Source organism: Equus przewalskii, chromosome 1 (genome assembly GCF_037783145.1).
Source record: "Equus przewalskii isolate Varuska chromosome 1, EquPr2, whole genome shotgun sequence".
NCBI lineage: Eukaryota > Metazoa > Chordata > Mammalia > Perissodactyla > Equidae > Equus > Equus przewalskii.
The window spans coordinates 33,906,110-33,918,862 of NC_091831.1; the positions used below are offsets into that span (position 1 = coordinate 33,906,110).

The following is a 12,753-nucleotide window of genomic DNA, read 5'->3' on the forward strand; positions in this document are numbered from 1 at the left end:
GATGATGAATTCTGATACAAGAGACATTCTCTTTCATCATTTGTCAGGATCATGAATTCCATCTTTTTGAAAATCTGACATCTTTCATGAACACTATTAAAGCAAGGCCAACTCTGAAGAAGTGAGAGTTATTTTTCAGTTGGTTATTTCACTGAAAACTTAGAAGTTTATCAATACTATGGTGACTATCTGTTTAATGCACCTGTAGGCCAAAGTCCTCTAAAGATAAGACAATATTTATTCAAAGTTCAAAGACTTAGTGAAGTTTTATAATCAGCTTGCATGTGGCATTTATAAAATCTGTGGATTCCAAGCTTTCCATTGCATTTATGCAAAGCACATCAATGGATCCCTTCATAGTCCTGGTGATTTGTCTTTCTTGTTTGATTCTTCTTTTTCTGTGGAATCAAAGCTATGTGAAAGGGAAGCTGCCACCTGGCCCCACTCCTCTGCCAATTGTTGGAAACATTTTACAGATAAATACCAAGAACATCAGCAAATCTCGAAGCAAGGTAAGTATGATTAATTTTCTTCCAATTGCTCCAAAAAAGTAAAGAAGACAGCTTTATATCTAAGTATTATATGGTCCCAGGTACCATGTTTTAAAGAAGTGGTTTTAAAGGGAAATGTCCACTGGAAACCCAGACATGATTTTTAAAAGTATCCAGCTAGAAGGCTGCCAGATGGAATGAGATCTATGAAATGGTTGTTGCCATTGCCAAAAGTAAGAATTCCCTGTCTGTATTGTGACCTGGGTTCCTTTCCCAGTAATTATTCCTTGGTGAACTCTAATGCTAATGAAACAGCTTTCAATTAAAGAAATCTACTAATTCTCAGAGTCACAACACTAAAATTGTTCTAAAAACACATGTTGATTTGAAGTTGAGGAAACAAGTAAAGGTTCAAGAAATTTCACAGTTTCCATTATAATTGCTCCATGAATGAGTGAACTGCTCTACTCCTAGCCGTTTTTATAGCAATGGCTCTCTAACTCTTGAAGGAATTATCTAAACTCTATCTTCCCTGAGACAGCTAGTTACCAGAGCACTGTCCCTGGAAGATCCTTCCTGTGGTTTGGGCTTGGCAGTTGAAGAGATTATATCAGCATCCCAGCTCATCCTCTTGTTAACACAGAGCCTTGGGTAGTTTTAAAATCTCTTTGAGCTTTAATTCATATTTCTTAAAAATGTGAATAATAATAATTTTGCATAGGTTACTTGAGTATACAATATACTCAACAAGTTATCGAATCCCTACTTTGAGGTAATGACCCTAGGGTCTAAGGCTCTCTGTGTAATAGAGATTGGCAAGAGGCACAACCAAAGTCTCAGAGGAGGTTTTGTTGGGGCTTATGCTTAAGCACAAGGGAGACAGCACAGGGAAGAGGCTTTCTGGCTGTCTCTCTGACAGGAGCCATCCTGAGTCTTTCAGGGGTGAGGGGAGAAGACTGGTGTCATGATTCTCTGCCTCCAGAGACATTCTTCTTCCCTCTTTCTCGTGGCTTCTGCTGCACATGCCCCCTTGGGGTTTCAGTCCCTGCACCTGCCCAGTAGGTCTAACAAGGTGGAGCTGCTCACTATTGCTACCGCAGGAAGGTTATATAGCTCTCTTCTCGATGCGCTGTACATATGTACATGCAGGAGTCAGGGTTGACTGCTTGGGCAAAGTTTTGCCGTTGGAAAGTAGCTTATCTCGACTCCAGAAATAGCTGGGCTGGGAGGTGCCAGATCTGGTGGCAAAGAGTGAGAGGCAGTGTCCCATCATTATTCTGTCTCATCCCCCTCCTGAGAAGTTTTACTCTCCTTCTTCTTTTTTTATTTTTGAGGAAGCTTATTCCTGAGCTAACATCCACTGCCAATTCTCTTCTTTTTTCTTGAGGAAGATTGTCCCTGAGCTAACATCGGTGCCCATTATCCTCTACTTTATATGTGAGATTCCTGCCACAGCATGGCTTGATAAGTGGTGCGTAGCCATGTTCCCAGGATCTGAACCAGTGAACCCCGGGCCATGGAAGCAGTATTTTCAAACTTAACCACTGTACCACCAGGCCGGCCCCACTCTCTCTTTATCTCTAGGGTAACGAGACTGGTGGTCTTGTCTTCTGGAGCTACTTCTTGCTGAGTAGGGGCATCAGTTGTTCCATCTCCTTGGAGCAGTCTCTTAGTCAGTTGTAGATGCAGGTGGGATTCCAAAGTTAGGCCTATATTGTGTAAGCAAGAACCAGATATTTAATAAGAAAACAGGTTAATAGTTGTAGAAAATTATAGACCCGTTTCTGAGCCCAGAGAGCAGCCAGTCAAAGGGTTTCTAGACGTCAGGCTTGAAGAATCTTTTTCTGTTTGAAATGTCTCTGATGATGTCATCAGGTATTCAGGTATCTTTCTGAGTGGCTTACACAGGAACAGACATGAATCTCTCTTAAGTTTATAACAAATTGTCTAGGTTCCATTTGCAAGTCCTCAGGAAAAAGGGGAGGATCAGTTCTCAGTTATTCCAATTGAAGATGGAGAAAATTGAAAACATTATTTTGGAGATTTGTTGCCAGATATTTCAGGAGACTAGAACTCAGGATCCTGTCCAGTTAATAGATACAAAACAACAATCTCAAGGACAATTATCAGAAATAGAGACTAATTTCCAAGGATGTATTATAGTTTCTACTGCAACATAATTTTTCTCTCTAAAATCACCCTCATTTTTACCAAAGATAGCCAATTAAGACTCATTGGTTGGCCAAACTGGTTTAGTTTCAATCAAACTGGCCCTATTATTTACATAAGTTCAGCAAAAATAACAATTGATTATATAGGCTCTTTGAAATCTGCTTTGCTTCAACTTTTTATAAGGAATCTCAGATTTGAACTTTAAAAGCCTCTGGAGGCCAGGAAAACCAAGCCAATGTCTTGTCATCAGAGTCTGCCTCCTATACCTATACGTTTGGGTGGATTACTCTCTTTTCTTGAGGTACTCCCCAATATCCTTAGAATTCTTGTACCTGGCAGTAAGTAACCTTGTTTACTCTTGCGGTAATGTTTCTGGGAATCCTGTGAGCAAGATACCAGGCCAATGTTTCCAGGTGTTTCTTTTCCATAAGGTCAACCTTTATTCCTCAAAAACTATTTTGTCATTTCTGAGTCTGCATGTTTCTCTCATATATGATGTTACATTCAAAGCTTTGGTAATATAGGCAATGTTTCCAATTGGGCCCTGTCTTAAGAAGAAGAGATTCTTTTTGAACTTACGCAAATAAGTGTATTGGCATGAAAACAATACTCATTCATTAAAAGATTCCAAATTCTGGAGGGATCTGGTAGGGAGAAAAAAGATAAATATTTCAAATCTGCTTACAAAGCTATAATTTTACCAAATTGCTATAAGTCATAATTAGCTTTAGGAAAAGAGAAGATTTCCTTAAATCCTTAGAAAACAAAAAGTCAGAAAATCATCACTATTTCAAACAGAAATTCATAGAAATTATAACCATCTTCACCAATTACTTCAATCCTGTGTAATTGATTCTTCATCTTAATCTTCTGTTGGCAGTTTTATGAAGTCATCAGTTTCTTTGTTAGAGTTCTGTAGTTTCTTACCCAGTTCAGTTTTATGATCTGAAAGTTTATGAGAAGCCTATATTCTATAGTAAGTGTCACATACCTTTCCACGCATCTCTCTGAAGATGAAAAATATTGGGAAAGCTTCAGAGTAAAACAGCAACAAAAGACCCAAAAGGGCAATTGACAAAGAAACTTGGCTATTTCTGTGAAACGCAACACTTCAAGAAGATAATGGAAATATGGGTGACAAGCAGGACAGATCAGAATTTTAGGAATGTTTATAACTCTTTTTAAAACCCCGACATATCAATAACATTTACTTACATAATATTGTAGGTCCTTATGAAACAATGCTCAGTTATCCTTTTAACCATGGTGACAATTAAAGATTTTCAGACCATTGCCGAAATTTAAATAGCAGTAACAAAAACCTTAGCACCTGTGATTAACGACATGATAAAAGCAATACAGGAAATTAATTTTGATGAAACCTAAAATCCCTACCCTTCTGGTGGGTTACTCAAAGACAAAAATCTTTCAAAATCTGTTTATCAAGAGAAGACTAAAAGTTCAAGAAAATTATCCTTTTAAGAGAGAGAAAATCAAATTATAATTTTGTGCCAGGTTACTTTTGACATTAAAACTCATTCACTTAACTAGATTTACTTCAATCTTAACCAACTTGACCATGCATAAAGCCCTTTTTAGGGTTCCTCATCCAAAAACCTTGTATGACTTTCTTTTCACATTTAGAATTTGTCCCAGGCCTTCTTTTATCCCTTCTATTACCTTAGGCCAAATTTATCTTTCTTAACAAAACAAACAAGAATATTTCCACTCTTTTTACCTTCTTCATTGAAAACATACCTCTTACTTTCCTTGAATACAAAGATGTTTTTCTTATTAGTTTTTAATAGCTTTAAGCACATATATCAATTAGAAATCTTAACCCTGATAGATCTTGGTTTTCAGTGAAAACTAAGAAGTAGGCAACTATGAACTATCTTTTACATTAGCATTCCAAACACTTCTCATAATTTCTAGAAATATATTACTTCCCAGTCCAACCTTTTCATAAAATACAAGACTTTTACTAACAGACCCAAAGATCTTTTTTTTTTAAGATTTTATTTTTTTCCTTTTTCTCCCCAAAGTCCCCCAGTACATAGTTGTATATTCTTCGTTGTGGGTCCTTCTAGTTGTGGCATGTGGGACGCTGCCTCAGCGTGGTCTGATGAGCAGTGCCATGTCCGTGCCCAGGATTCGAACCAACGAAACACTGGGCCGCCTGCAGTGGAGCGCGTGAACTTAACCGCTCGGCCACAGGGCCAGCCCCCCAAAGATCTTTTAATGTCTTTGTAAGAAGAAATAAAAGTAGATAAACTTGGATATGTTTAGCGATAATGTTTCAGTACTTTATATTATGTGAAAAACGACCCAGATACTCACTGAATTTTTATCATTTAGTTTCACCTAGCAAAACTTCAAATTTTCAAGTTCAAGAAATTTTGGAAGTTATATTAAATATACATGCCTCAACACATAAAAAGTTCACCCAATACTTTTATCTTTTTCACATCTATTTAGTTTACTCTTTCCGAATACTTATTTAGTTTGCCTACAAAACATCATGAGATGTTAGTCAAAATTAGCTATCATTTTAAGTTATTTTTGCTAACCTGTTTCATAATAGAGATAACATCAGCTTATTTGACCAATAAATGTACGATAAAGGCTTCATGTCTGCAACATATCCAATGCTGATGACTCAGAAGACATGTTCATTTTAATCAAACTAACAATCTTAAATAAGCTTTCAGTTACAGAGATTAATTTATATCATGTTAACATGAAAGACATTTGGGTTAATTTCTAATACATTTGGAAATAATGTATATAAGTGATTAAGCCAGTTGAATAGAGCTCTTCAGAAATTATACCTTCTGGAGGTAAAATATCACATGTATAATATTTTAACATATAGACACATATGGCATATATATTGACAGACACACCCAGAGACTCCACAGCTCTTGTTTTCAAATTACTGTCATGAATCAGGTAGAGTAATACAGGGCTCCCTAGTTATGAATTTGAATTTTGTTTTAAGCCTTTTTACTAGTATTTGTGGAGAAGACACTCAAGTTGCTAGATTTTTGGTGAGGGTGCTCTTATGGCCAATTTTCCTTTCTTTTTCCTTTTTTTCCCTTCAGTCCTAGGAATTAGTGATGGGCTAGATAGTCCCCAGAGGGCTTGCAATCTCTTTGAGATGAGGGAAATGGGTGGAACCTGAATTCTGTCTGTCTCTAGAGAAACAGTGGCTCCTAATTTGCTTAATAAGTCTCTACCTAGCAAAGGAATAGGGCATTCTGGGACATAGAGGATTGAGTAGGTGATGGTAGTTGACCTGGCAGTGCAAGTAACAGGGAAAGGAAATAGTCTTACCTTTGGCCGTCTGTCTGTCCTGGTTACCATGCAGTCACGATTGGAGATGGGGCCTACAGGCTGGGTCAGGACAGAGTAGGTGGCTCTGCTGTCCACAAAGAACTCAATCATCCCATCTGCTACATCAAGAGTGACCCGAGTTTCTACTAGAGTCGTGGTGATGGAGCAAGTCAATGTCGGAGCCAGGAGGGCTTTTCCCACTCGTCAGTCCTTGAGGGCTTGCCTCTTGTTTGAGAGGCTGGTAAGGAGGGGAGGTTGCCCAAGGTTGTCCCGTGGTCGCCGTGCTTGAGGATGATCAGGATATTCCTTTTCCCAGTGTCTCTACCTCCTGCAGTGTGCACATTGGTTCCACCCTAGGCTTGATCTCTCCTTTCAATTGTCCAGTCTTCTGGGCCTCCTGGGGTCACCCTGAGGTGGTGGATGAATCAAAGCAGCCAAAAGTAGTGTGTTTTTAGCCATATCCTTCTTTATTATCCTCCTCTCCCCTGTCCCTATTGTTATAGAGCTTGAAGGCCTCCTCCATCAAGGTGAACAGTGGGGTCTGGGGTCCTGCCTCCAGGTTTTGTAACTTCCTTCTAAAGTTTGGGATGGAATGAGTAATGAAGTGCATGGAAAGCAAAGCTCTTCCCTCTGCCAACTCTGGGTCAGTGTTAGTATATTTTCTAAAAGCCTCCGTCATCCAACTCAGGAAAACTGCTGGGTCTCCTGTCTTTCTAGAGTAACTTCCCTCATGTTGTCATAATTTACAGGCTTTATTATACACTTTTCATCCCTCCTGGTGGGCAGGTAACATAGTGTCCCATCCTAGCCCTGACAACAGCATCTTCATAATCCCAACAGGTTTCTTGCCCAGGGACCACATCCTCACTGCCCAACAAACATTGTGGCAGGGGCTTGTGGCCATTAAACTGTCAGCATATTCTCTATCCTTCCTTAGTCTGTGGTCCTTCTCTTCTGAGGTACAACAGTGGGCCAGAATGACAGTAATGTCCCACAAGGTTAGTGAGAATGCCAGAGTCAGTCTAACAAATTAGTCCCAGAATTTTTCTGGATCTTCTGAAAATCTACAAAATTTTATTTGCACAGCCCCATATTCTCTATGGAGAAAAGAACATGCACCTTGGTAATTCTCTCATTCCCATCTGCCACTTCCCAGAGAGGAAAACAACTGTGGACTGTGTGTGAAGCAAAGGAGGTTGCCAGCTTGGCACCTGATGGTAACCCCATTGGAGACGATGCTGGGGGCACCATTCCCTCTGGGGCTTGGCTGGGATAAGGTGGGGGCCCCGGGGCAGAGGGAGATATGGGGGTTGGGCTGCACTGGTGTAATTTAGCTGGGGCCTGAAAAAGGGAGTCTGTTAGCAAGTCTGGTTCAGATTCCTTGGGGCTGAGGTCTAGAAATGGAGGCCACACACATCCAGCAAGAATCTCTTAGCTTTGGATCTTGGTATAGTTTCATAATGGTCTTCACATAGGGCATCTCCTCCCATATCCCTTACCCTTTCAAAACAGGTTGAACTGAGGGATGGTATTGTAGCTGAGGGAACCATTTTCAGGCCAAAGTTCTTGCTGCCTCAGCAAAAGAATATCAGTTTTTTCTTTTTAATCCTATCTAATTTGACTTGGTATAAATTAGAAATGATACATCCCAAGGGAGAGTTCTTTGGGACCCCAGAAATTTCATTTCCCATGTTTAGGTCAGCGATAAATCTATGTCCTATCAGCAGGGATGCTGGGGCTGGATGTAAATCTTGGGACCAAGCATCTATATGAATATAAGTCCATTCTCAATCCCAAATGGCCTGTACATAGAGACAACAGAGGAAAGAAAGGCAGACAAGGGCAGAGATGGGAAGCAGACTCAAGGACCACTGGGACTGAACCTCCATAGTCCTTCTGATTTCCTCTACCTCACACCAAGTCCAGGTCTTACTTACATCAAGACTGAATTCCTTCTCAACTGAGAAACAAGAGACAAGGTGTTTTACAAGTCAAGGAGTGAGAAGACTGGCATTTCAGGCTGTAGAGGGCGGGAATTTGGTTATTATTCAACCATCGTTCACATGGGCAGCAATGGGATCCTTGTGGTCTACAGGAGTTGACAGAAAGGTGACAGAAGCAATGAGAAAATTTTTCTCCCTCAGTGTGCGAGCATAAGATAGAAAAATACAGGGGAGTATCAAATAAAGTGACAAGACATTTATTGGCCAGAGTACCAAGGAAGAGTTCCTATCCCAGAATACTGAGGTCAGTGTAACCCATCCACCACCTGAGTACCAAGGTCAATGGAGAGGTGCAAGCTGTCCACCACCTGAAGGGCCACCAAGTCTACAAAGGGCCAATGGGGAGATGCAACTGGCCTATGGTGCACTGGGTTGATCAGGCCAAGGGAGCCCTCCTTTTCAATCAATCACTCAGATGTCTATTCAGGTGGCTCAGGCTCAGTTGCTCACTACTGCCACCCCAGGAAGGTCGTATAGTGGTCATCTCCAGGCTATGCACACATGCAGGAGTTGGGGTCGACTGCTTGGAAGAAGTTTTGCTGTTGGAAGGTAGCTTACCTTGACTCGAAAAACAGCTAGGCTGGGAGGTGCCAGATCTGGTGGGGAAGGGTGAGGGGTAGAGTCCCTCCCTATTCTGCCTCTTTCGCATTAGGCACTATACTAGATGCTGCAGAGTTTCAATGGTGATTGAGAAAAAAGACCTTAGCATTATGGAATTTCCAGTCTAAAGAGAAGGCACATGTTTATGAAACAATCGTGTGAATAAGCATATGATTGCAAACCTTGTAACAGAGACATGGTAGAAAGAGGTTATGTAGCTTGGAGGACTAGGGGAGAGAAGAACAGTCAGCAAAGGTTTCTCTGAGGAAATAAGGTCGGAGCTGAGATCTAAAGAACGATATGCTTTAACCAGACAAAATACAGGTAAAAGTAGATTTCAGGTTTTTCAATCTGGAGGAGCATTGCTTCTTAGAATCTCTGAAAGAAGACCGACTTGGTTGTAGCCCTAAGAATAAGTAAAAACGTGAGATTGGAGAGGGAAGCAAGAGCCAGAGCATGCAGGTCTTAAAAGGATTTTAAGAAAATTAGTCTTTAGTATAAGATCAATGTGATGCTATTAATGTGCCAAAAAAACTGTCGAGTTAACTTTTGCTTTGTGGAAAGATCAGTCTGATTGCTTTACAAGAATGAATTGTAAGGTGACAGAAGGACTCAAACATTGGACAAGTCAAAAGAGTATAAGTCCTGCACCATTTCGTATGCTGAAAAAGCTGCCATAACTGAAAGATCCCGTTAGTACAATGGCTTAAACAAGACAAGAGCTTATTTTTATCTCACATAATGATATAGAGGTGGGTGCTGGTGGGCTGCCTCTCTTCCGTGAGGTCATTCTGAGACCCGGTTTTTCTCATTCTTGTAGTTTATCATCATTTGCCCCTAAAAGCCCCTAGGCTCTTGTGCTTATTTGTATAGTCACAGTGGGGCCCTCTCCAGGCTGTCATTTCAACCCACCGGTACAGGGAGAAATGGAAGCTGTGCAATTACCTTTTATGCAAGTCTAGGATTAGCACACATCACTTCTCCTAACATCAGTTCATGGAAACGTAGTCACATCACAGCACAGGGAAGCTGGGAAATATCTGTGACTATGTTGCCATATAAAACTTAGAGGTCTCTGATGCTAAAAAGATGTGTATAGTGGTCAATGAGGGATGACTATTAGTCTACACACGGAGGACAATGGAGAATGGATGAACTTCCTTTAAACAGGAGGAGAAACACTTCATTAATAGTAACTATAGGAAAGAAGGAAAATTTGTTGTGAGTGTAAGCTTGGCAAAAAAACCTCAATTAAACAATGCTTAAAACCCATGATATCGCCTGTCACATAGTAGGAGCTGAAGAAAGGATAGCTAGTGACGATGATAAAAATAATAGCAATATTATTAAAATATAATGATAATTACCATTTAATAAATGTGATTTCTTATTAAATTACTGCTTCTAGGAGTGGAAATCTTTTACAATAGGTGAATGAGTATTAAAAAATCTGTTCGGTAATACTAAAGATATTTCCCTTACTTATCTACATGTTTAGTTTTGAAATTCTCACTATTCTTGCATCTCCTGTTCCTTTCCAGCTAGCAGAAGATTATGGCCCTGTGTTCACTGTGTATTTTGGCATGAAGCCCACGGTGGTCTTGCATGGATATGAAGCAGTGAAGGAAGCCCTGGTTGATCAGAGTGAGGAGTTTTCTGGCAGAGGCAGTATGCCAGTGTTCGACAAAGTCTCCCAGGGATTAGGTATGCTTCCATTTGGGGAATGTGTGTGGATTTGTAAGTTGCAAAGACTCCAACTAGGCTAAAGAATTGAGAAATTGTAAGTATTTTAGAGGAATTAATGAAAGCAACCTAATTTCAAATTTATCTTAGAGGATCATTAATCCATATTTAAAAATATAAAGGTGGCGTAATGTCCCTATGAAACATTAAAAGCAATGAAAGCAAACTATCTTCTATGAAAGCAAATTAATCTTCTAAGAATTTGTGACTAAACCATGTTCATTTTAAATTATGGCCAGTTAAGATAATGAAAAAGAGACAGAGAAAAGAGAAGGGAGGAAATGATTAAATTAGCTTAGTCTCCAAACATTTTGCTTTCTGGCCTGAGTCATGGTTGCCAAGATACTAATTTAGGAAGTTTGCATACATAGTATGCTTGGAACCAACCTGGGTTTTGAATATTTCCGCTCTTGCCTTCAATCTTCTATTCTTCTAAAAAAGCATAGGAAATATTTGAGTCCTGTACAAAATAGAGCATAAAGCACAAATATGCCCTGAAAGGAGGATCATGGAGAAACACACGGTGAGTATGGTTTGGAATTGATGTTAGGTAAGGCTTTTTCAGTTAAGTACTTGAACTATCTTCCATTTGTTGTTGGAGCTGAACTTAAGCTGTCTCACCCTCGGTGTGTCACTGGGTTCCTTCAAAAAGAGATAAAGCTTGAATGGGGTCCTTTCCTCCTCTACGTTGTTCTTTAAGATCTTTCTGGACAATTTTCTTGTGAGCATTGTTTTTTCCCCGATCTTGTCTTAGCTCTGGATGTCTGATATTGAACTTCTTTGCTGTTATGACCACATTTCATGGACGAGATTTAACAAATGGGGGAGAATGTTAAATGAGAGGGGCTGTGGCTGTTTCCTTTCTCTGAGGAATGGATTTTCTTGCACTTCCTTCCAATGCACAAGCGCTTTCTCTTTTCCTTGAGAATTGACTCCTTTTGTTCCTTCTCCCACACTTCCCTTACAATGCATTAAAGTCATTCCTGAAAATTTAACCTATGATTTGTACTCATCATGGTTTAATAGCTGTTTGATCACAGAGCAAGCATATTGCCTCCATGATCTTTGGCATCCTCATCAGTAAAATGGGGACAGAACGCTTGGTTCACAGAGTTATTCTGAGCTTTACAGGAGCTAATGGATGAAGAGTTTAGTAATATGTAAAACCAAGAGTCCTGACAGTAAGATAGTAGGCTTGATCAAGAGAGGAGGGAGGTGAAGTAGGGATGGATGGAAATTCTTGATGTTGCTTAAGACTCCCTGCTTAAGTGTCATTATTTCCTAAGATAAAGACTCTTAGCTAGAATTCATGACAATGGAAGTGATCTTTCTCTATTTTTCTGTCATCACAGGAATTGTTTTCAGTAATGGAGAAAGGTGGAAGCAAACCCAGCGTTTCTCCCTCACAGTTTTGCGGAATATGGGGATGGGGAAGAACACTATCGAAGACAGAATTCAAGAGGAAGCCTTGTGTCTGGTGGAAGCATTAAGAAAAACCAATGGTGTGTATTTCTTCGTGTCATTAACAGTAGTAATTTGGGCAGAGTAAATGCTATTACAGTTATACTACCGAGAGATATGATGGCTCAAGTACAACAGAAATTTACTTTTGCTTAGATAACAGTAGGGAGAGGTGAAGTGGTTGGCCTAACAGTCTTTTCAGGCACCAGGTTGATAAGGGTTTTGAGATTTTCAACATGTGGCTTCCAGTGTCACCCAGGATGCATCTCTCTGCATCTAGTGGAGGAGAAAAGAATGAGGAAAAGAGCAAATAATGCTTTTAATAGGCCAGGCAATGCAGTGGCACACAAAACTTCTTTCACTTTCCCTGAGCTGCAATTCAATCACAGGGCCACAACTAACTGTGAGAGGGGCTGGGAAATGTGGCTATCTGTGTGCACAGGAAGAAGAGGAGAACATGGACTTTAGTAATCAGCTAGTAGTTTTGGCCACGGTATTTTGAAAAAGTAAGCAATTTTTCTAGTAACTTCTTGAGAAAAATTGCAAGTATTTCTTAATATACGTATGCCAGATCATTATGCTGTGCCCCTGAAACTATACAGTCTTGTATATCAATTATATCTCAATAAAATTGAAAAAGAAAGCATTGGTGATTCAGTGGAGGAATTCACACCAAATCCTTGTCATCGTGGGGATGCATTACAGCTTGCCTGGAGGAGAGTGGATGTGAGAGAGGGAGAGAGGGAGCTGCAGTAGTGCAAATCTGCTCAGCGTGTGTATGTGTATATGCACATGCAGAACTGGCAGGGGGTAGAGGAGAAAGGGGAGGGCAGAAGACTTGGCAGGTAGGAGTAATATCAGAATCATAAGATATATGTGGTTTTTTAAACCTCAATACTTGAAAATTTTTTGAAGAACATTATTGACTTGGTACTACTGTATTGTGT

At 40.0% G+C, this 12,753-nt stretch overlaps 1 protein-coding gene across 1 annotated transcript in view; it reads left to right on the top strand.

Moving 5' to 3' along the window:
- The first annotated feature begins 285 nt into the window (after window positions 1-285).
- LOC103555432 (cytochrome P450 2C21-like) overlaps window positions 286-12,753 on the top strand; it is a 32,473-nt gene continuing 20,005 nt past the window's right edge. Inside the window, exons 1-3 of the mRNA XM_008526978.2 lie at window positions 286-512; window positions 10,144-10,306; window positions 11,698-11,847. Coding sequence (XP_008525200.2) covers window positions 330-512; window positions 10,144-10,306; window positions 11,698-11,847 — 496 coding nt within the window. The 5' untranslated portion in view covers window positions 286-329. The remainder of the gene's footprint in view (window positions 513-10,143; window positions 10,307-11,697; window positions 11,848-12,753) is intronic.